At 39.8% G+C, this 21,940-nt stretch overlaps 1 protein-coding gene across 4 annotated transcripts in view; it reads left to right on the top strand.

The window, feature by feature from the left end:
- KLHL23 (kelch like family member 23) overlaps positions 1-19,453 on the top strand; it is a 30,886-nt gene extending 11,433 nt beyond the window's left edge. The window contains exons 1-4 of one of the 4 annotated variants that reach the window (XM_072961110.1): positions 4,869-5,248; positions 6,172-7,386; positions 10,395-10,547; positions 19,098-19,453. In XM_072961110.1, coding sequence (XP_072817211.1) covers positions 6,174-7,386; positions 10,395-10,547; positions 19,098-19,408 — 1,677 coding nt within the window. In that variant the 5' untranslated portion in view covers positions 4,869-5,248; positions 6,172-6,173 and the 3' untranslated portion in view covers positions 19,409-19,453. Of the gene's footprint in view, positions 1-4,868; positions 5,249-5,283; positions 5,496-6,158; positions 7,387-10,394; positions 10,548-19,097 lie in introns of those variants that run through there. The other 3 variants (XM_006213967.4, XM_072961109.1, XM_072961108.1) reach the window with 3 other exon arrangements.
- Positions 19,454-21,940: the final 2,487 nt, after the last annotated feature.

Here is a 21,940-nt window from a genome sequence, read left to right on the forward strand (position 1 = left end):
CCAGAAAAATTGTTTTTCTTTTTTTTTTTGTAATTGAAAAAGGTCCTAATTTATTATCTCCTGCCTTGTATTAATTTTATCTGGAATTTAGCTTTAACCATGGCACCCAAAAATATATTCTCAGTAAATTACTATCTTTTAAATGACCCTCTTCCAAAGAGTAGTAAGCTAGTTCCTACTTTGAGAATAAACCTATTTTTTGAACAAGTACTCCAAAAGTAACATATATCCTCACTTCCACATTGTCAGATTGATTTTGAAAACTTTCCGTTATAAGTTTAAACATTTGCCAAGGTTGTAATTTCTAAAATATTGTAAATAGTGCCTTTTTAATAAGCTTTTAAATAACTCTTTTAAATTTATGTAGTAAAAGCTAACAATTGTAATTTGAAACCTAGCATCATTCATTTAAAAATACACAAACAAGTTGTCCAATAGTGGGAAATTGTTATCTTATTTTTTTTGAGCTCATATTTACATTGGACTTCTCCCAGAGAGTGTTGTCCTACTGAAAATACAGGCAGTCCTTGCATAAAAATGACTGTGCAAGATTTCCATGCAAAGTAATCTTAGTAATCAGTAGGAACAATTGTGATTGTCCTGTGACCTTTAAATTTTTTTTGTCAGAACTTTAAAAACTCTTAGTGTCAGCTATAAGTGTACAGGAAAACAAAAAAACAGTAAGACCAATATTTACTTACTACACTGCTATTAGAAACATTGGAAATTAATGTATTATATTTCTTTTTAAAAACCTTATCCAGAGTAAACAGTTCTCAGCTTCCTTTTGTGCTATAATTTACAATATAGAGCAGTCATCTTTCTATGCCTTAGTGAATTGTCATACTGCCTTCTAAGTTTGGGATCAGCTTCCAACATTTTTCCTTTGCATTTCCAATATTGAGAAGTGTTGCCAAGAATTCCTTTAATATGAAATCTTTTGCCAGCATCACTTTTACTAGGATATCTTCCTTCTGTTTGTCAACAACTATCCTCACATGAGTCGCCAAGTTCAGCTGGCCGCATATCCAGCATCTCTCCACTACTGGCAGTGTCAGTGTTCCCATGGTCAGCTATTCCTTAGAACCTCATTACATTCAACGAAAATTTCACTTTTGGCATTATCACTTTTAATTCTTTGCTACATTTTCATTTTTGTTGGCCAATGCCCTCTTTCAGTCATCTATTTTTGTAAAACACCACATAGATTTATCACTGGCAGACAGGAGGTAAGAGAACTTACAAGCTTTGCTTTCTTGTGTGAACTGAGTAACAGATGCACAGTGACCAATCACCAAGGGCTTTGAAAGAAAAGACATGATTGGTCACTGATTATGATGCTCATCTGGTATTTATGTAGTGATTTGTGGACTGAAGAGTTAGAGGGTGAAATTTGTATTTTATGCAATTACTCACAGTTAATATAACATAGTAATTGAACTCAAGACCCTGTTTGGGGGATTGGTGTTATTTCACTAGATGGTGGTAACTGGAAATTCATGTATATTGGAAACATTCAAAGAAAGAATTGTCTGTATATTTTTATACTTGAAAATCTTTCATTATCACCTCTTAAGCTTCTCTGCAATAAAAATGTACATAAATTTTTAATTGTTTTATGTCCTTGATTCTTAAGTGGTAAAAAATTTCTAGGCTGATTAACATTACAATTATTATTATAATTGACCAAACAACATAAATATGTTTAAATTAAATCAAAAGTAAAAATTTATCAAAAATTCTTTCAATCTGATGAATTGGGCTATTTTATTTTCATTTAGACCAAATAACCTTGGTTGAGTATTGCTTTCTGGTCACATGAGACAGAATTTAGTATCAGTGATATTCTTGTTTATCATTTCTATAGATGTAATCCCTGAGAAAATGTGTTCCCATAGACAACTAGATGGAAATGAGAGGAATTTTATTATAGCAGGGCCATTCATTTCATGGATTCTTTCCAAGTTATTTGTCAAAAGTGCTCTTTGACTGTTGTTGAAAACAAGGGATTGGAAACCTTTTGGCTTGCAAAAGCACTTGTTAGCCAGCCATTAGAATGTTCACTTTCCTCTTTTCCAGGAAGCATACCAAAAAGGCTTTGCTAAGACACAGCAACTCCAGGGCAGCCACATATACCTCTGCAGTTTGTATACAACTCCAGAGACAGTGTTCACCTGGCACTCTACTTGGTGGAATGACCTGGCATTGTGCAGTGCACAATTTACATAGCCCTATGTGGTGGTGTTATAAATTATACCTACTATTTTTTCACTTAACATCAACTTGTTTAATCCAGTATGTTAAATGAAGTATACAAAATTCTCTCTGCACACTGGCACATTTACACACACTGATAACATCATAATTAGCGTATTGAACATTTAATGACATCGCAATAGTTAGTGGAAAGAGGTACTAGTAAAGTAAAAACAATAAATGAAATTGTTATTTTTAGAAACCAGTTGTCTTTTGAAAAGTGCAATGTGATGTCAAAAAGCCTTGAATGCTAAGCTCAGTGTCTGCCAAGAGTTGTTTATCTCTCATCTCCATGGTGGCTCTTTATTTCCCTATGACTTGGTTTCACAGATGGCACATTTGTTTTCTTGAACAGTGTCATTAATTTATTTAACTTATGAATGCTAATTATATGTTTCTGAGTGTATTGAATCTATTAGCATTTGCAATGGTCTCTTTGATAAGAGGAACTGCTCCTCTCTTGGCAGGTTGAAGCAGTCTAATATATACTTTTGGGAGTTTTTTTTAGATATAACTGACATATAGCTGATACACAGTTTTAAACAGTAATTCACAACAAGGGAACATCAGGCAATGGAAGCAAAAGTTTAAATTGGTCTCTTCAGCAATCTGAAATAACAATATAGTGAATTCAAGAATCGTTTATTACATACCATTGTGATTCTAGAAGCCCCTCCTCTGAGTTAGGCAGAGCCTGTATTTACTATACATCAAACTTGGCATCATAGCCACAAACAGCCACCTCCACACTTCAGTGATAACCATGGAAAGAATGCCCCGTCTTCAGTCAGTCACAATCATGTCCTCGAATGACAACACCAACAATAACATCACTCTCTGTTATGAAGGACAAACTGTAATTACAGTTAACTACAAAGTTCATAATTTTTGATGAAATGTCAATAAGATACTACTTTCCAAATTGAGGTTGCGATGGAGAATTAAGTGTAAATACCCTTTCGTTATAATCGTTAACATTTATATACCTAAGTGCTTTCACTTTCATAATTTTGTTTTATCTTTACAATAACCTTAGGTTGAGAAAGTACGGATATTTTCTGTGTTACAGGTCAGAAAACTAAGGATCAGAGAAGTTTAGTTATGCCACATGATAGATAAGTGGCAGAGAAGAATCTTAAGCCTGCAACAAAATCTCATATACTTTTATTCTCTACTAAACTGTTTACCAGATGTTGAGATACTAAACCTTTCATTTTTCTTTCTTTTTTTTAATGGAGGTACCGGGGGTGGAACCTGGGACCTCATGCATGCTAAGCGTGCACTCTACACTGAGCTATATCCTCCCCCCCCATCTTCCTTACATTTGGGGTCCAACATACATTCTTCTAATTGTGCAAATGAATCCCCTGATGCCCTTGATTAGAATGCAGATTCCTAGGTCTCCACCTCGTAGAAGTCTGGACTGTGGTGGTGTTTGTGGGGTGCTATATAACCAGCATCCTACATAATTCAATTGAAATGGCCTGACATGTGAAATTAAAGCTACCCAGATGAGAACAAACTGATGATATTTATTCAGATCTTGCTACAGCAAGAGAGTCAGCCACTATCACTTGCCTTTGGCATAGGCTCAAAGGCAGGTAGGGAAGTGGGAAAGCTTTGTAAAAGTGGGAAAAGGGGGAAGGGGTTGTTGGCTTGGGAAAGCTGGAGTCCAGCTACTAGAATCAGGGGATGTTTTATGTGATTGCTTTGGGAAGCATATTTGGCATTCTCTGATTGGTCCCAAGTTGGAAGCAAGGGTAAAAGTAAGGAAGTTGGCAGTCTCTGACTGTTCTGGTCCAATTGCTGCAGAAGTTGTGGTTTGGCTTTCTGGGCTTCTTGTGTGGTTCAGAGTTCAGTTGTCATATACAGTCTGGCTGTTGTACGTTTGTATATTCTTGTCTCTCGGACCGTATGCTGACAAACACACTGGTCCTCTGGTGGTCCTTTCATCCTGGTGTGCTTCCTCCCTCAAGGAGGCTAGACTGTAAACTCCATGAAAGCTATGGACCATCTTTCACTACACTGTTACCAGTGCGTATTCCTAGCAGTCACTCAATAAAATCTTGCAGATGAATGAATGATAAATGAAAATATTTGGTATTGGATTTTGTTGGGACAAGAAAATTTAACTTTCTGGTGTCTCATGCATATGGACGTCTTTATGTGACTGGACTGGCAGACTCCAGGAAGAAAGACTTAAGGCTGCTCCTTCCAGCTACTCTGCTCTAAATACTGTAACCTGAGTCCTTGGCCCTGGCTGCTCCCAGTTTTTCTCAAACCTCCAAGTTAACCCACAGTGTACAAATTAGCCCCAGGGGCTCCCTTCTGAGTGCCCTGTAGGGGACAGGGGATGGAGTTCGTGGGAAAGCGGCAGCTACTTCTGGCATTTTGAAAACAACCTCAACCTTAGACCTTTAGGTTTGCTGCATTCTCTACCCCACCCCCTTCCCTCATTCCTCCTCACCATAAGGGCCTAGGCTGCGGAGAGCGACTCATGGAGGGGAAAAGGGCAACCCCCTCCCAGCCCCTATATAAGGTCTCAATTCAGGACTCAGAGTTTGTCTGGAGAGAAAATAGTCAGGTGTATTTGTGTGTAGGGTAGGGTCGGGGGGACAGGTCCAAGGAGCAGGGGGAAAGCTAGGCGCGGGCGGAACCCTTGGGGAAGTTGTCCTACCTGCTGCGGGAGGAACCGCCGGGGAGGGGCCGCAGCCGCGTGCCCGCCGCCCACCCCGCCCCTGCCCGCAGCGCGGCCCTGCCACCCCGGAGTTCCCGCGAGTGGCCCCGCGCCCCAGCCGCGCGGGGGGCTGTTCGGCTGGAGGCGGGGAGCAGCCGGGGCACCAAAATAGGAGCTGCTTGTGGGCTGGAGCTGCACTAGCAGGCAGTCTCCGCCGCGCCTCTTCCAAAGATGGTCAGAGGGTCGGGAGGCGCCCCCGCCCCCGCTCGCCGCTAGCCCGCGGGACCGCGCCGCGTCCCGGAGCTGCCGCCGGAGGTAGGTGCGGGGCGGGCCCGCCGCCCGAGGCTAGCTGGCGGGGAGCGAGCGGGGCCGGACAGGGGAGCACGAGGCCCCGCTGCCTCCCGAGCCCGCCCGCGGCAGAGGCTCGGAGACAATGGCCTCGCGGGCGGCGGGCCGGGCGGAGCGCGGGGCGGTCCGTGGCGCCCTCTCCACACCTGTGCGGCGTCCTGGGGCAGTGGGACGCGGGCACCCGGCCCAGCGGGCGGTGCGCGGCACCCTCGAGGCGAGTCCCCGCGCCAGGCCCCCAGGTGGGGCGGTCTTGGGGCGGGAACGCGGGTCCGGAGCCCGGCCTCCGGGCGCGCGGAAACCCCTGCAGCAGCGGGAGGAAGGGGCACGGGGATGGAGGGGCCAACGTCAGGCCGCTTTCCTTTCTGTCCTTCCGTAATAAGAAAGGCACAGCGTTTCCCTTTTACGAGATTTCTTCTGTTCTACTATATTTCGATCATCCTTTTCCTGGCATCTCGATGCGACTTGGAAAGGAGACGGAGCTAGGGAAAAAAGTTCAATTAGGGCCGAGCCGAGACGGCCAATGTCCTGCCTCGATTGAGATGACCCTTCGGACACTTGGTTTGCCAAGTGTGGGATCTCTCCAGGACCGCCAGCTTGGGGCGGATTGCGGAGATTGTGTGAATGGGGTAGCAAATCACTATTTCTTCTCGAAAGGAACCATATGGGGGCCTCATTTCAGTTTCTGAGCTACCCTGAATGTAAATTGACCATCATGTAAATCACGAAGTAGCCTATCCACATTTTGCATTTGTGGCTTAGTGTGCTGAACTTAGTCTAGTTTTGGAGTCCATTCGGTGCTAACCAGTTATTATAATGACAGGAGTATTTAGCATTGATTATCTGATGTAATATGCAAAATTGAAAATACGTTTGTTTCATGTTTATTGCAGCCATGGCTCTGAAAGGACAAGAAGATTATATTTACCTTTTCAAGGATTCAGCTCATCCAGTGGATTTTCTGGATGCATTCAGAACATTTTACTTGGATGGATTATTTACTGATATTACCCTTCAGTGTCCTTCAGGCATAATCTTCCATTGTCACCGAGTTGTTTTAGCTGCTTGCAGCAATTATTTTAAGGCAATGTTCACAGCTGACATGAAAGAAAAATTTAAAAATAAAATAAAAATCTCTGGCATCCACCATGATATTTTGGAAGGCCTTGTAAATTATGCATACACTTCCCAAATTGAAATAACTAAAAGAAATGTTCAAAGCCTGCTTGAAGCAGCAGATCTGCTACAGTTCCTTTCAGTAAAGAAAGCTTGTGAGCAGTTTTTGGTAAGGCACCTGGATATTGATAATTGTATTGGAATGCACTCGTTTGCAGAATTTCATGTGTGTCCAGAACTAGAGAAGGAATCTCGAAGAATTCTGTGCTCAAGGTTTAAGGAAGTGTGGCAACAAGAAGAATTTCTGGAAATCAGTCTTGAAAAATTTCTCTTTATCTTGTCCAGAAAGAATCTCAGTGTTTGGAAAGAAGAAGCTATTATAGAGCCAGTTATTAAGTGGACTGCTCACGATGTAGAAAATCGAATTGAATGCCTATATAATCTACTAAGCTATGTCAACATAGATATAGATCCAGTGTATTTAAAAACAGCCTTAGGTCTTCAAAGAAGCTGCCTATTAACAGAAAATAAGATACGATCTCTAATATACAATGCTTTGAATCCCATGCATAAAGAGATTTCCCAGAGGTCCACAGCTACGATGTATATCATTGGAGGCTATTACTGGCATCCTTTATCAGAGGTTCACATATGGGATCCTTTGACAAATGTTTGGATCCAAGGAGCAGAAATACCGGATTATACTAGGGAGAGCTATGGTGTTACATGTTTGGGACCCAACATTTATGTAACTGGGGGTTACAGGACAGATAACATAGAGGCTCTTGACACAGTGTGGATATATAACAGTGAAAGTGATGAATGGACAGAAGGTTTGCCAATGCTCAATGCCAGGTACTACCACTGCGCAGTCACCTTGGGTGGCTGTGTCTATGCTTTAGGTGGTTACAGGAAAGGGGCTCCAGCAGAAGAGGCCGAGTTCTATGATCCATTAAAGGAGAAGTGGATTCCTATTGCAAATATGATTAAAGGTAAGTGCAGATTATGTTTATTCTATATTTTTCAGATGTTTGAGGTTAGGCCAAGGATCTCACTTCTCTTGCAATAACTTTAAAAAAGGAATTATCACTTTGGAATGCTACCCAGGAACTACAGTGGACTATACAAATAATGTACAGAATGTTCTAAGTAAAAATACAGTATAGCAGTCTCCAACTTGATTGAGTTATGTGATTAGTGTAAGCTGCTCAGGCTAGCAAAGAAATATTATTGCTCTAAGAAAACAGTATAATTCATTCTACTTACTCTACAACCTGTTTTGAATCTACATCTTGCTTTGAGTCCTAAGAATTTATATTTAAATCAAAGGCTAAATGAAGAGAGAAAGCTGGGTAGCTTTATTCATGTAATTTTTCATTTTTGGCTTACTCTTGAAATTGAACCTTTTTGATTCTGCTTTTATACATTCAGCTTTTTTATCCTCCCACTATCTGATCATCTCTTTTAAAAGGTCTTTCAGTAAAACCTTAAAAGGTTTGGTCTCTGTAGGGTGTAACAAATTACATTTTCTCAAAAACTAGAGATACACAGCCTCTGCTCTTTGTGATTCGAGTCTTGTCTCCGGTAAAGGAGAGGGGGAGAACCCCTCTCCCCATGTAGCCCACACAGGCATACACACGGTTGGATCTCAGTATCTATCTGATTAACACTATTTTCTGTGGGATTTGGTACCAGGTTAGCCTTGCTCTCCTTCCCTCCAACTGGAAAAAAAGTTAAACTGGAATCTCATTTATTTTACATTTATTCAATGGTACTGGGGAGTTGCACACAAACAACTGGTAGGTTGTTACCAAATTTGTGTCATTTTATCCCAAATGTTTCTTCCCAGGCCTTTCTGTTTCTTTTTAAATGCTAGTGAGGGTGTGGGAATCTGACCTGGTCTGGGAATCTGACCTGGTGTGATCCTTGGAGGAGAACAGGAAGCCTGAGAGGCAGCATGGTCTTGTGATCAGGCACACTGCTGCTTCTGAAGCCAAACTTCTGGGTCCAAATCCCCATTCTCCACTTACTTGCTGGTGAGCTTAGGCATGTGGTTTGATCTTCCTGTGCCCTAGTTTTGCCAGCTGTGCAATGGGGATGACAATATTACATAGCTTAGAGTCCTAGGAGTAATATTAAATGAATTTATGCATGTGAAGCGCTTAGAACAGTGCCTGGCACAGAGTAAGCACTCAGTAAGTGTTAGGCATTATGGTCATGAATGTCCTTATAGAAGAACATGTCAGCTTTGATAGGGCACAAATGTCTTTCATATTCTATTATGACCTCTCTCCTGCATGCCCGAAGCTTCAGCAGTAGTCGGTAGGGTGGGAGAAAGTGGCTTAGCGCCCGGTGCTGTTGTTGCTGTGGTTTTTGACTCTCCCTTAGCTCAGTCCCCTACTTATTAATTCCCGGTCCCTTCCCCAGGGTGGCTCTGAATGTCCTGACTCCTTTCCTACAAAGGAAACAAAGAAAGTTCAAATATTTCAGTAGCTATTAGAAACCTGGATGTATTTCTGCCTCTGTTTCTTAATGATAAGATCACAGTTTCAGTGGTTTTATAGTTTAGAGTATGTTTCTCTGAGGACTGAAATCCACATGTGTTCTTGTCTTAGCCTTGAATGGAAGGGAAGACTCTCGTAAGCTGAAGTCCTTCCCCATCTCCCAGCTGGGTCTGAAACTCCAGAGTTTTATTCTTTTAACTTGATGTTTTGATTTCTGATTGTATCTGATCATCCCAGGAAAGGGTAACACTTTTGTCAGTTATGTGCATTTTGGGCTAGTGCTGGTTCTGATGGGTGGTCTCATGCTGAACTTTGTTTCCCATTTTTCTGTAGAAACAATAACACTGTGTTCTCCAATTTGTTTTATTTTGTAGTTATGAAGTGAACTAGCAACTTTCCCTGGTAATGAGCACCTAAATTGGGTAGAGTCAAACTTCAAATTCATTTCCTTTTTTAGTTTAGGGATGTACAGAGAAGAAATAAATACTTGGCTGGGAACTCCTAACTCCCCCCTCCACCCATCATAACTGCCCTGCTAATGAGCCTACTTTTGTTTTGGAGTAGAGATGCCCTGGGAAATTAAACTGCACCTGGCATGTAATGGTGCTAAGTAAAAAGATAGTTGAAAGATTGAACTGGCATTTTCAACTAAAATGAGCCTCCTCATCTTTCTTCCTCGCTGCTTCTTTCCCTGCTAAACCCATTTCCTTCCTATTTTTCTGTGGTATCAGTGTTTTACAGTTTTCCGAGCTCAGGACCCCAGAATAAGTCTTCTTTGTCTTTGATGCAGTCGGTCATCAAGGCTTGTTTCTCCTGTGTCTCTTGCCTCCGTGCCCCCCGTGCCCTTCCCTCTGGACCCGAGGCCCCTTGTAAATCAGGCCCTCGGTACTTCCACCTGGGCCAGGACCTAGCTCTTTCCTACTCTTGGCCTTCTACTTCTGTAGTCTCATGAAAATCCTTAAACGTCCTGCTGAATTGAGTCCACATTTCTTAGTTGGGCATCAGGATCCTTTGCCACGTGGCTTCAATTTGCCACGTCAGCTTTCGTTCCCACACAACAGCCTCAGGTGTGCCACCTGCCCTGCCTGTGCACTGGCGTCAAACTGGGCTACTTGGCAGTGCCCAGTAAGCCTTAGTGCTTGCCTTTCCCTCTGCATAGGAGGCTCCCCTCTCCTCTACCTGCCAAAGAGCTTCCTTTGCCCAGGTCAAATTCTCCCACCTTCTGCCGTGATTCCCCTAGTCAAAGCAATGTCTCCTGGCTCTGTGTTCACAGGAGGTCTGTACCCTGTGTTCTCATTATTTGTGTAAATGTCTCACCCTCTTTTAAAAAAGTGCAGGGAGCCTTTTTATTTTATTCTTCTATCCTTCATAGCACCTGGCACAATGCCTTGCAGCTGCTATCAATAATAACAGAAGCAATGATAAACTTAGCCCGATACTCATTACACAACAGAATGAAAGACCAATCTGAAGATGTGATTTTAATTAACACACAGGCGTGGGAAATGCTACTGCCTGTGTCTTACATGAAGTTATCTACGTCATTGGTGGCCACTGCGGATACAGAGGAAGCTGCACCTATGACAGGGTCCAGAGCTACAATTCAGATATCAACGAATGGAGCCTCATCACCTCCAGTCCACATCCAGGTAACAAGATACTGTCTCAAATAGTACATGTTGTGATGCGGCATATCTGCATAAGAGATGGCTAAAAATGGGCTGGAAGTAGAAAGTGCCCAATTTATAGTAGACTACACATGGGTATAATTAAAAGGCTCAAAATATTAAAATGTCCACCTAACAGTAGTCACAATTAGCTTATTCCAATTAAGTAATGTCTACAGATACTTTCCTTGATGTGTTTACGTGACATGTATTTTGAGCCTGGGTGGTTAAAAGTGTTAGTTTCTTCTTAAATCTTTTTTACTTAGATTCTTTTTGTGTGTGTTTCTTATTTCTTTGTTTTGTGCTTTCTTTCATTTACTACATGCATTATATAAAACACAGTTTTTATCAACAGTTAAAAAAAGTCTATCAAATAGTTGGGAAGTATACATGTTGATTCAGTTCAGCAGGAGATGATTTCTTTCAGGAACGTGTTCTTTCTGGGTTTCAATAACTATTAAGCACTTACTCCTGTGATGTGCAGGGCTGGATGTTGGCCTTAATTTCAGTCATCAAGGGATCATGTTGTCTGCCCACAAGGAATGACCTGCCTTCTGTGGTGTCCTTTGTTCTTTGACTTGTCTCTTTGTGAAGAGCTCAGGGAGAAGCATTAGCCTGTTACAGGTATGCCGTATGGTTAAGATTTGTTCATTAGGAAAGATCCAGGTCAGTGTATCGCCATACTACTTTGAAGCATTTCCCATATAGCATCAGGCTTCTATGTGAGTTTCTGGAGAGCATAATTGAAATTCACAAGCTTGAACCATCTGAGAGTAATAGTAATAACTAACCTTCTTGAGCACTCTCCACGGGTCTGGAACTGATTAAGCACTTTGCATGTAATATTACCTTAAATCTAACTACAACCCTGTGCGTAAGTATCGTTTATCCGTGTTTTACATGTTTGAAAATGGAGGCTTAGAAAGGGTAACTTTGCCAGAGTCTCACAGTTTGGGAGTGGTGGATCAGGATTCCAAGGTAGGCAGTTTGGCTGTGTTAACCTGTGCTATAACCAGTAAGCAGTTTGCCTCTCTTTAAGGGTGTAGGCTCTCCTACTTTTGACTAGTGCAGCTAGTTCCATCATGAGTCATATATGTCATCTCACAGTTCACGGGGAGCACACCTGAACCTAGGGCTGTGTCTCCATATACCGTGGAATTTGCATAAGAAGAGACTTCAGCCACATGCTGTCCTGGCTCTGAAGGTATCAGGTAGCCTTCTGTCTCCTAGTAGTTTAGAGGTATTATCCCAGACTCCCCACAACTTTTTGTTATGACCAATTAAGTTACAATGGAAAATAATAGTAACAGTCATACCAAGTATAAGCATACCCCATTTTATCGTGCTTTGCAAATATTGCATCTTATACAAATTGAAGGTTTGCGGTAACCCTGTGTTAAGTCTGTTGGTGCTATTTTTCCAACAGCATTTGCTCATTTTGTGTCATATTTTGGTAATTCTTGCAGTATTTCACATGTTTTCATCATTATTATATTTGTTATGGTGATCTATGATCAACGATCTTTGATACTCTATTGTAATTGAATTGTTATTTTTTAGCAATAAAATATTTTTAAATTAAGGTAGGTACATTGGGTTTTTTAGACATAATGCTATTGCACACTTAATACAGTATAGTGTAAACATAAATTTTATATGCACTGGAAAACCAAGAAATTTGTGTGACACTTTATCGTGATATTTACTGTATTGTGGTGGTCTAGAACTGAATCCACAGTATCTCTGAGGAATGCTTGTAGTAGCTAACATTTATTCAGTGAGTATATGCCAGGCACTAACTATTCCAATACTTTCACATGTCTTAATCTATTTAAACCTCACAGCAATCCTCTGAGCTAGGTACTACTACCATCTTATTTTATAGGTCACTGAGACACAGAGAGAGTAAATCAGTTGCCCCAAGTCAGCAAGCCAGTGCTTGTTGTGAGGTTCAAATCCAGGCAGTCTGGCTGGGAGCCCATGCTCTTAACACCTACACTGTTACTTCATTTGATCCTCATGTTAACCTTGTGAGTTCTATACCACTCTGACTTATCTTTACAAAGAAAAGCTAACATATGAAAAGTCAGATTAACAAATTAGAGGGCAATTATTTACATTACAGATTTAAACATATTTCATAAAGGGGTTCCTTTAAAAATAAATGTCTCATAACATACCTAAATTTGATACAGCTTGTTAACTGCTTGAAAGAGAGTTTAAAATGCAGTGTAACTTAAGCCAAAGTATGAAAAGCCATGGCAAATTGAAAAATCAATCAGAAATGAATACTAAATTACAATATAAATCATGGTAACATAGAATTCCATTTGTAGCATTTTGATTTACATTGGACATTTTCCTGACATAATGTGGGAAACAAAGGTATTAAATGAGCACCCTGCCTGGTATCTTCTGTTTGGCTCTCACAGTGTTCAAAATATTTTTTAACTGGCTTGTCACCAATATTTAAAATTCAGGAGATTTCAAATAAAAATTCATGATTTTTGGCCTTTAGAAAGATTGCAAGATCTGGCAACCTTGGACCATATTCCTTCTTGGAAGCAATCACTGGGGCCAAGTTGGGGCTGTTCCCTTTAGATGAGGCTTGTATGCTCCGTTTCACCAGCCTCTTTCATTCTCATCTCTCATCACATTACAGACTAAGGGGGGCTGTGCTGTTGTTTTTCTTACCCCTAGCCTGTTTCATTCAGGTAGTCTGTTATCTCTTTGGTCCTTGGAGGCATTTGGATCTACATCCTCTGAATTATAGGCAGGTATGCTTTGTAGGCATTTTAAGAGCACCTCCTGAGGAATGTAAAAACGTCAGTCTTGAGTCTGCCTTGTAGATAAGTACCTTAGACCGCAAAGAAAGGATTATTTATTTTTAAAAGGTAATATAAATGTTATTTTTTTCTTAATACTTTTAGGGGTGGTAGCTTTTTTTTTTCAGTGGAGATACTGGGGATTGTACCCAGGACCTCATGCATGCTAAGCACGTGCTCTACCCCTGAGCTACACCCTCCCTCCTGACCAGGGTAGCTTTGTATAGTTGAAAAGCAGGGGACTGTAATTCCACTAAATTCAAGATAACATTTCTTGAGACCTTACCTTGGGAAAGATACCATTCTAGTTATTATGTAAAACCCATTGATGATTAATTTTACTGCCACAGGGACTCAGAATTTAGTAGTAAATACACATATATAACAGGAATACAAGACAATCTTACAAATAAGTGCTGTTGATATTGAGGGCAGAGAGCGCTTCAGTCTAATTAGAGAAATCTGGCAGTCTTAGAAGGCTTCCAGAAGTAGGTTGTTGTAAGTTAGGCATTAAAGAATGGCTAGAATTAAGGAAGGGTGTTCTTGCAGAAAGTTAGCCAATGAAGGAAGGCAGAAGGGAGAATTCTAGGTTTATTCCAGTTCCTGGGAGTACAAATATGTAAATGAGATGTAAGAGGGTAGAATGAGAGACTGGATGGGAGAGTTCAGTTGAAAAGCATATCATAACTTTGAATGGCAGTCTGGGGAATTTTAAAAATGAACTCCGAAAGTTTTCAGAGCAAGAGGATGATGTGTGATCAGTTCTAGTTTTAAGAAAAGAGCTCCCTTGAGAGAGCTGGGAAAAAGATAGACAGCAGGGAGGTCTGCTAAAACTGTTGTAATAAACCAGGTGAGAAATGCTGAAAGCCTGAAGAGGTAGGAATAGAAGATGGGCGGATGTTTAGGTTCAACATTGCTTGGATGGTAGTGATCACTCCCTTGTCTGATTGGACATAGGAGATGAGGGCAAGGACAGAGTTGACAGTCATTCCTGGGTCTCTGGCTGGTTGACTGGGAGCACTGAAGAAGCAACCAATAAGAAATGAGAAGGCGAGAGATGCTGAGCTCATTTTTGTAGTTAAGTGTGAAGGGCTAACTAGATAGCCCAGAAGCGCTGTCCAGCAAGCAAAGGGAAGTGTGCTTCTGCAGCTCAGGAGGAAGAATGTGGCTAAATACGGAGATCAGGGAGTTGTTTGCTTAGAGATGATGGCTGTGTGGGGGTTACATGAGATGCCTTGGGAGGGTGGGACCAACAGTACAGCTGTGGGCAGAATCTTGGAAAACAGCAGTAGTTAAAGGATGAGCTGAGGAAGAAGAGAGAGTGAAGAACCAGGAAGTAGTAAGTGAAAAAGGAGAAAAACCATAGAGAGCTGTGTCCCATGAGGAGAGCATTCTCTCCTGGTTCTGCCATTTATTTACTTACCTAATCTTGGGCTTAAGCTCTTGGGTCTTATTTTCCAGCGGAATAAGGAAGTTAGATTAGATAAGCTATACGGGTCTTTTCAGTGAGAAAAAATCTTAGGTAAAAATCTCAAAGCACTTCAGTGGATGTTGAATACCTGAAAATATCGTGGTTGTCTCTGAATCCCTGTGTGGCTTTGTTCCTGCCACTCATGTAACACTGAATAGAGGCTGCCATCTATTTATAGTTAATATTTGTGTGTAAACTTATTGAGCCAGGACAGATGGTGCCATTCTCATGCTTGGTTTGAAATTGTTCATTCATTCATTTGTCTAACAGATATTTGCCGAGTGCTTCTTACGTGCTATTTGCAGTGCCAGGAGCTCAAGAAGCAAGACACAGTCCCTTAGCCTCACTAGCTTCATAGGGTGACCAACAAGAAAAAAGGCAGTTACAGCTGAGGAAGTTTCCATCAGCTATACTGTGATGTGTTGTATTTGGATAACAAGGGGAAAACGAGGAATCACTTTATTTTTATACTTTTTAAAATTGAGATATAGTTAATATACAATATTATATAGGCTATAGGTGTACAACATAGTGATTTACAATTTTTAGAGTTTACTCTCTTTACAGTTATTATAAAATACTGACTCTATTCCCTGTGTTGTACAGTATATCCTTGTAGCCTATTTATTTTATACATAATAGTTTGTACCTCTAAGTCCCCTACCCCTCTTTGCCCCTTCCCTCTTCCCTCTCCCCACTGGTAACCACTAGTTTTTTCTCTAGATCTGTGAGTCTATTTCCTTTTTGCTATATTCACTAGTTTATTTTTTAGATTCCACATATAAGTAACACCATACATTATTTGTCTTTCTCTGTCTGACTTACTTCAGTTACCGTACTACCCTCCATGTCCATCCATGTTGCTGCAGATGGCAAAATTTCATTCTTTTTTATGCCTGGGTAGCATTCCATTGTATATATATTACATCTTCTTTATCCATTCATCCGTTGATGGACATTTAGGTTGCTTCCATACCTTGGCAATTGTAAATAATGCTGCTATGAACATTGGCGTGCATGTATCTTTTTGAATAGTGTTTTTGTTTGTTTGTTTGTTTTTGGATGTATACCCAGGAGTGGAATTGCTGGGTCATATGGTAGTTCTATTTTTAGTTTTTTGAGAAACCACCATACTGTTTTCCATAGTGGCTGCACCAATTTACATCCCTACTAACATTGTATGAGGGTTCCCTTTTCTCCATATCCTCACCAACATTTGTTGTTTATGGTCTTTTTGATGATAGCCATTCTGACAGGTGTGAGGTGATAGTTCATTGTGGTTTTTTAATGTGCATTTCTTTGATGATTAACCATGTTGAGCATCTTTTCATGTGCCTGTTGGCCATCTGTCCTCTTTGGGAAAATGTCTATTCAAGTCTTCTGCCCATTTTTAATCAGGTTGTTTATTTTTTTCGATACTGAGTTGTATGAGCTGTTTATATATTTTGGATATTAAGCCCTTATCGGTCATATTATTAATACATACTTTCTCCCATTCAGTAGGTTGTCTTTCTGTTTTGTTGATGGTTTCCTCTGCTGTGTAAAACCTTTTAAGTTTAATTAAGTCCTGTTTATTTATTTTTGCTTTTATTTCCTTTGCTCTAGGAGACAGATCCAAAAAATATTGCTATAATTTATGTCAAAGGGTGTTCTGCCTGTTTTCTTCTAGGAGTTTTATGGTTTCTGATCTTACATTTAGGTTTTTAATCCATTTCAGTTTATTTTTGTATATTATGTGAGAAAATGTTCTAATTTCATTCTTTTACGTGTAGCTGTCTGGTTTTCCAAGCACCACTTACAGAAGAGACTGTCTTTTCTCCATTGTATATTCTTGCCTCCTTTGTCATAGACAAATTAACCATAAGGATACAACATTAATATACAGAAATCTGTGCATTTCTATACACTAACAACAAAATATCAGAAAGAGAAATTAAGGAAACAGTTCCATTTACTGCTGCATCAAAAAGAATAAAATACCCAGGAATAAACCTACCTAAGGAGGTAAAAGACCTGTACATGGAAAACTATAAGCCACTGATGAAAGAAATTGAAGATAACACCAACAGATGGAAAGATATACTGTGTTTATGGATTGGAAGAATTAATATTGTTAAAAAGACGAAGGCCATCTGCAGATTCAGTGGAATTCCTATCAAAATACCAAGGGCATTTTTCACAGAACTAGAACAAATAATTTAAAATTTTGTATGGAAACACAAAAGGCCCCCAAATAGCCAAAACAATCTTGAGAAAGAACAGAGCTTGAGGAATCATGAATCCTGACTTTGGACTGTACTACAAAGCTACAGTAATCAAAACAGCATGGTACTGGCACAAAAAAATAGACACATAGCTCAATGGAACCGAAGAGAGAGCCCAGGAATCACTTTATTTTAAACCTTTTACTGCTATAGAAAGATTGAGATACCTCTTTTAATGTAAGAGTCACAAATTGAGGACTTTTGTAACCTTTCAGTTATTTAAGAAAAGCCTAGTAAGTTCATTGTTGAATCACAAATACCAACTTATAAAATATTTGAATCATTAATTTTCATAATAACCATTTGATGGAATGATTCATATAATTTATATAAATATATATAAACAATGTATCATAAGTACTCAAAACAGCTAAATCCTATAAAAATTCTGCTTGTATATAACTGGAAGTTTTTCAGAGGTAGGAGAATCCTTATTTTCTGGGATGTCAGAAACTTGAAAGTGACAGTAGGTAGACTCAAAGCAGAAATACCCATCTTCTCAGACGTTTCCTTAGGCTTTGAAACCTAAATAGCAAGAACTTTGCTGATAAGAATTTGTCATACTTAAATAAAGGGGAAATCACATTTCTGATTGTACATTCTTTCTTTCTAAAGAAGGACTTAAAAACTTTTCTTCCACAAAGTAATAGGAGCGCATAATTGGACACAGAGGGGACAAGGTACAGTTCACTCATTGATGCAACAAGCATTTATTGAGTCCTTACAAGGTGCTAGATACTTGCCATCCTCCAGTGGGGACCCAATTCCTGCACTGTTAGAAGGGGTTAAACGAGAGACAGTAAACACAGAACACATCAGATTGCAAGAAGAGCTGTGGAGAGACTTAAAATAGGATGATGTGGTAGAGATGCCTGGCCAGGTCCTTCAGGGTGGATGATCCGGGAAGGCCTGTCTGAGGAGGTGACAGTAAGATGAGACCTGAATAACAAGAAGGAGGCAGCTGTGCCAAGACCTGGGAAAAGGAGAGACTTCCAGACAGAAGGAACAACTCAGCAATGGCAAGCTAAATCTTCATTTATTTACTGTAATATTGTGCCACGGACAAATCCTGTTCTTTATTCAGGTCTGTGGCTAGATGTATTAAATGTAATCTTATGGCTGATATTCCCAGAGAAGGAGCTCACAGGCTAGGAGTGAGTTAGAATGAGGGGCTAGGATGAGGCAAGTGAGACGCTTGAAGCACAAAGTTGGAGGGGTCACTCGGAGAGTAAGAGCCTCTTCGTGCCTCACCCTAGTCACAGCCCTAGGAGGAGGGAGAGGTAGTGAAGTTGCCAAAGAACCTGGTGCCTTGAAGGGCCAACAGGTTTGGATATGGAGGGGCAGATAAAATAGAAAAAAATAAAACAGCCTGAAGGCTCACCCTCAAGGGGAGGACTCCAGCCCCAGAACACAGACCTCACACGGCAGCCCGCTGCCTTTGGGCACCTGTCACAGCTTCTTAAGATCACAGACTACAGTTTCCCCAATGAACTGGTTTGTTTCTCTTACTTCTTGTGTCCTTAACTTGACCAGCAGTGTGAAAGAGGCAAGCAAGGTAATCTGCACAGCACCTGTGGCAGCAGATCCTGGTTACAGGGATAGCGGCTGAGACCCGAAGGAACCTACACCAGTTACTTAGGATGGCTTCATGTCGGAGGGACTCTGCTGCTCCCAGCTGTTACACTTGGTGTAGAGTGAAGGGTGTCTGTGCTGGGAAATTCCCAGAAGGGTAGTGGTCTGAGTTCCTCTCTAGCATCCTGCAAAGGGTAACCTGAAAGACAATGGCAGGAGCAGATAATCTGCGTCTGATGGGAGTGGATTCCAAGGTTCAGTGCTGCGGTAGTGTGTGCTGGAATCAAAATGTCACAACTACTCTATTTTTGTTTGCTAAATTGTAAAGCATTGATTGTCATCTTAAGGTATCCCTTTTGTTTTTTATCCTAATAAAAATGTGCTTTTTTCTTTTTAATAGAATATGGATTGTGTTCAATTCCATTTGAAAATAAGCTCTATCTAGTTGGTGGACAAACTACCATCACAGAATGCTATGACCCTGAACAAAACGAATGGAGAGAGATTGCTCCTATGATGGAGAGGAGGATGGAGTGTGGTGCTGTCATCATGAATGGATGTATTTATGTCACTGGGGGCTACTCCTACTCAAAGGGAACATATCTTCAGAGCATTGAGAAATATGATCCAGATCTTAACAAATGGGAAATAGTGGGTAATCTTCCAAGTGCTATGCGGTCCCACGGGTGCGTTTGTGTGTATAATGTCTGATTAAATCCACAGAAATGACCAAGTAATCACTGTTTCAGGGTGTAGTAAGCAAGAATGGAGTCCCTTGTTATGTGGACTGACACATAATAGGTAAATTCTTATTCCTAACCCCAACTACACCCCTACCCAGTGATTAATGGTCAAGAAAAATCTTATGTATGTTTAGAGTTGAATCAGTGGGGTTGACACATAATCACTCCTTATCAATGGTGATTTGGTAAAAGGTGAAATGTCTTTGTAGTCAATTTTTTCTTCTGGTAGCATCAACACTGGGTATAGATCAGAATCATTCTGTGGAATGAAATGTCTCTTATGGCCCTATAGTGTAACAGACAGTGTACATTAAGGTTCTGTTTAGCAAGGAATTTGAAATGTAAGGAGGGAATCTTCTCTACCTCTACAAAATCAACACCTAAATTTTTTTCCACCTTTAGAATTATTTAGAATGTGGACTTAAGTCTAGTTTTTTTCCTTTGTACTATGCATAATTTATTGTTATTATTCTTTATTTGCTGACTGCCAGAGATATACAAAATACTGTGCAAAAGATTATTACTATTCAGAGTTTACAAACTAAAAGAATGGCACATCTGAAGAATTGCAGAGAAAATTGTTGAACATTTGCTGTACCTAAGAGCTATTTTTAATTTTCAACTTTGATGTAAATTGGTAGTTTAGATGTCTTTAGTTTAAGCATGTTAGAAAATCCTCTTTATTCGTAAGTATAGATACATGTCTGCATATGAAATTGAATATTAGAGCCAGAAAGCATGTAGAACAGTTGTGATATAGTAGAAAATATGTTGATGAGAAGAAATTTGAATTCATTTCTCAGCTCTGCCACTAACTAGATTTTGTGACTTGGATTGAATCACTTAACCTCTCCTCAATTAGAGCTCCCCTACCCGTGCACACTGGCATTTTGGGTCGGAGATGTGCCTAGATAAGGACCCTGCAACCCTTGGGGTAGCCAGAAGTGGCCTGGGTAGCTGGAGATTCTGGGCCAGAAACATCTTTGTCCATTTTCTCCAGTGTGCCTGCCGTATCACTTTCCACATGTGCCGTAACTTGAGAAAAGTTGGGAAGCATTGGTTAACTCATCTGAATTTTTAGTAATCTGTTAGATGCTCTACCCACACTCTTCATTTTTTTAAAGAGACAATAATTATTTTAACTTTAAATATTTTAAGTTTAAAACTTAACTAAAGCTTCTGGTTGTTTTTTTTTTTTAATTTTTTAAAGAACCTGTTTAATGCATTCATTTCAGAAGAGGTTTTTAAAAAATTGAACCCTTTGGGAATACAATATGGTACTGCATAGAAAAAGCCGTAAAAATGACCATATCTTTGCCCCATAAATTTTACTCCTCAATTTGTAACTTAAAGAATAATATAAAAACAAAACAAACAAAAGGTAAATGCATGAGGTTATGTCTGCATTATTTGTAATAGCGGAAAACTGGAAATAATGTACATGTCAAAGAAGAAAGTGGACTAATAAAAACAGTGAAGTATTATACTGCCATTAAAATAATTATTTGGAGGACTGTGTAGAAACATGGACATGTCTGTATTATGGTCAGTAAAACAAGCACAATTCAAAATGGTGTGCACGCTATGATTGTGACTTTGTAAACTATGCATGTGGAAGGTACTATGCAGAACTGAAATTCATTGTGTTAGTATGGGGGGATGTGGAATGATTTTTAATTTATTTAAATGTTTTCCTTTAGTATTACTTTGTAGTTTCAATAAAAATAATAAATCACTGCATATGTGGTAAAACTGCTGGAGTTTGGACCAATTGAGTTGAAGGACAATCTGCATTAGTGAAACAACTGAATTATAGACTATTTCCATTTATAATTGAATTATGGACTATTTCATTGCTCTCAAGAACATTTGCATTTAATGCTGAACCAATGATATGTTGTCCAGTAGTGCTTTAGAAATCTGTTTTACGACTAGATGAGAACAGTTGCGATCACCTTTCCCTCCTTTTGGCTTATCTAAGTCCTATAAAGTCCTGACTCAAATCCAGCCTCTGGTATTTCTTTCCTGACAGTTTCAGCCACAGTAAAACTCCCATTGTCACATTTAAAGAATTTATCATTTATATAGACATAGTATGTCTCTTGGCTAATTTCGAGATCATGGATCACTTCTTGGTATTCTCAGGGCCTACCATGTCATTTTGTATATCCTGAGTCCTTTTTTTTGACGGATGGTATCAATTATTTTGATAGAAAATCATTCCAAGGATGCTTGAAGGATCCTAAAAATAGTTTGTGATCTGAGACATTTAATTTTCAGCTCCTATTTTCTGTGAAATTCTTTTTTGCTATTAGTATACAGATGCAAGAAAGGATTAAGGAAGGTAAACATTTCTGTCAGAATTATTCCGAGTTCCACTGTTCTATGAAAGAAAAATATTTTACTATAATTAAATGCAAGACATTGCTTTGAGAGGGCAAACAGTGTTTTACAAAATAATTAAAATTATGCAGATGATTTTGAGTATGACTTAATTAAG

The sequence above is a fragment of the Vicugna pacos genome, chromosome 5, assembly GCF_048564905.1.
Source record: "Vicugna pacos chromosome 5, VicPac4, whole genome shotgun sequence".
Taxonomy (NCBI): domain Eukaryota; kingdom Metazoa; phylum Chordata; class Mammalia; order Artiodactyla; family Camelidae; genus Vicugna; species Vicugna pacos.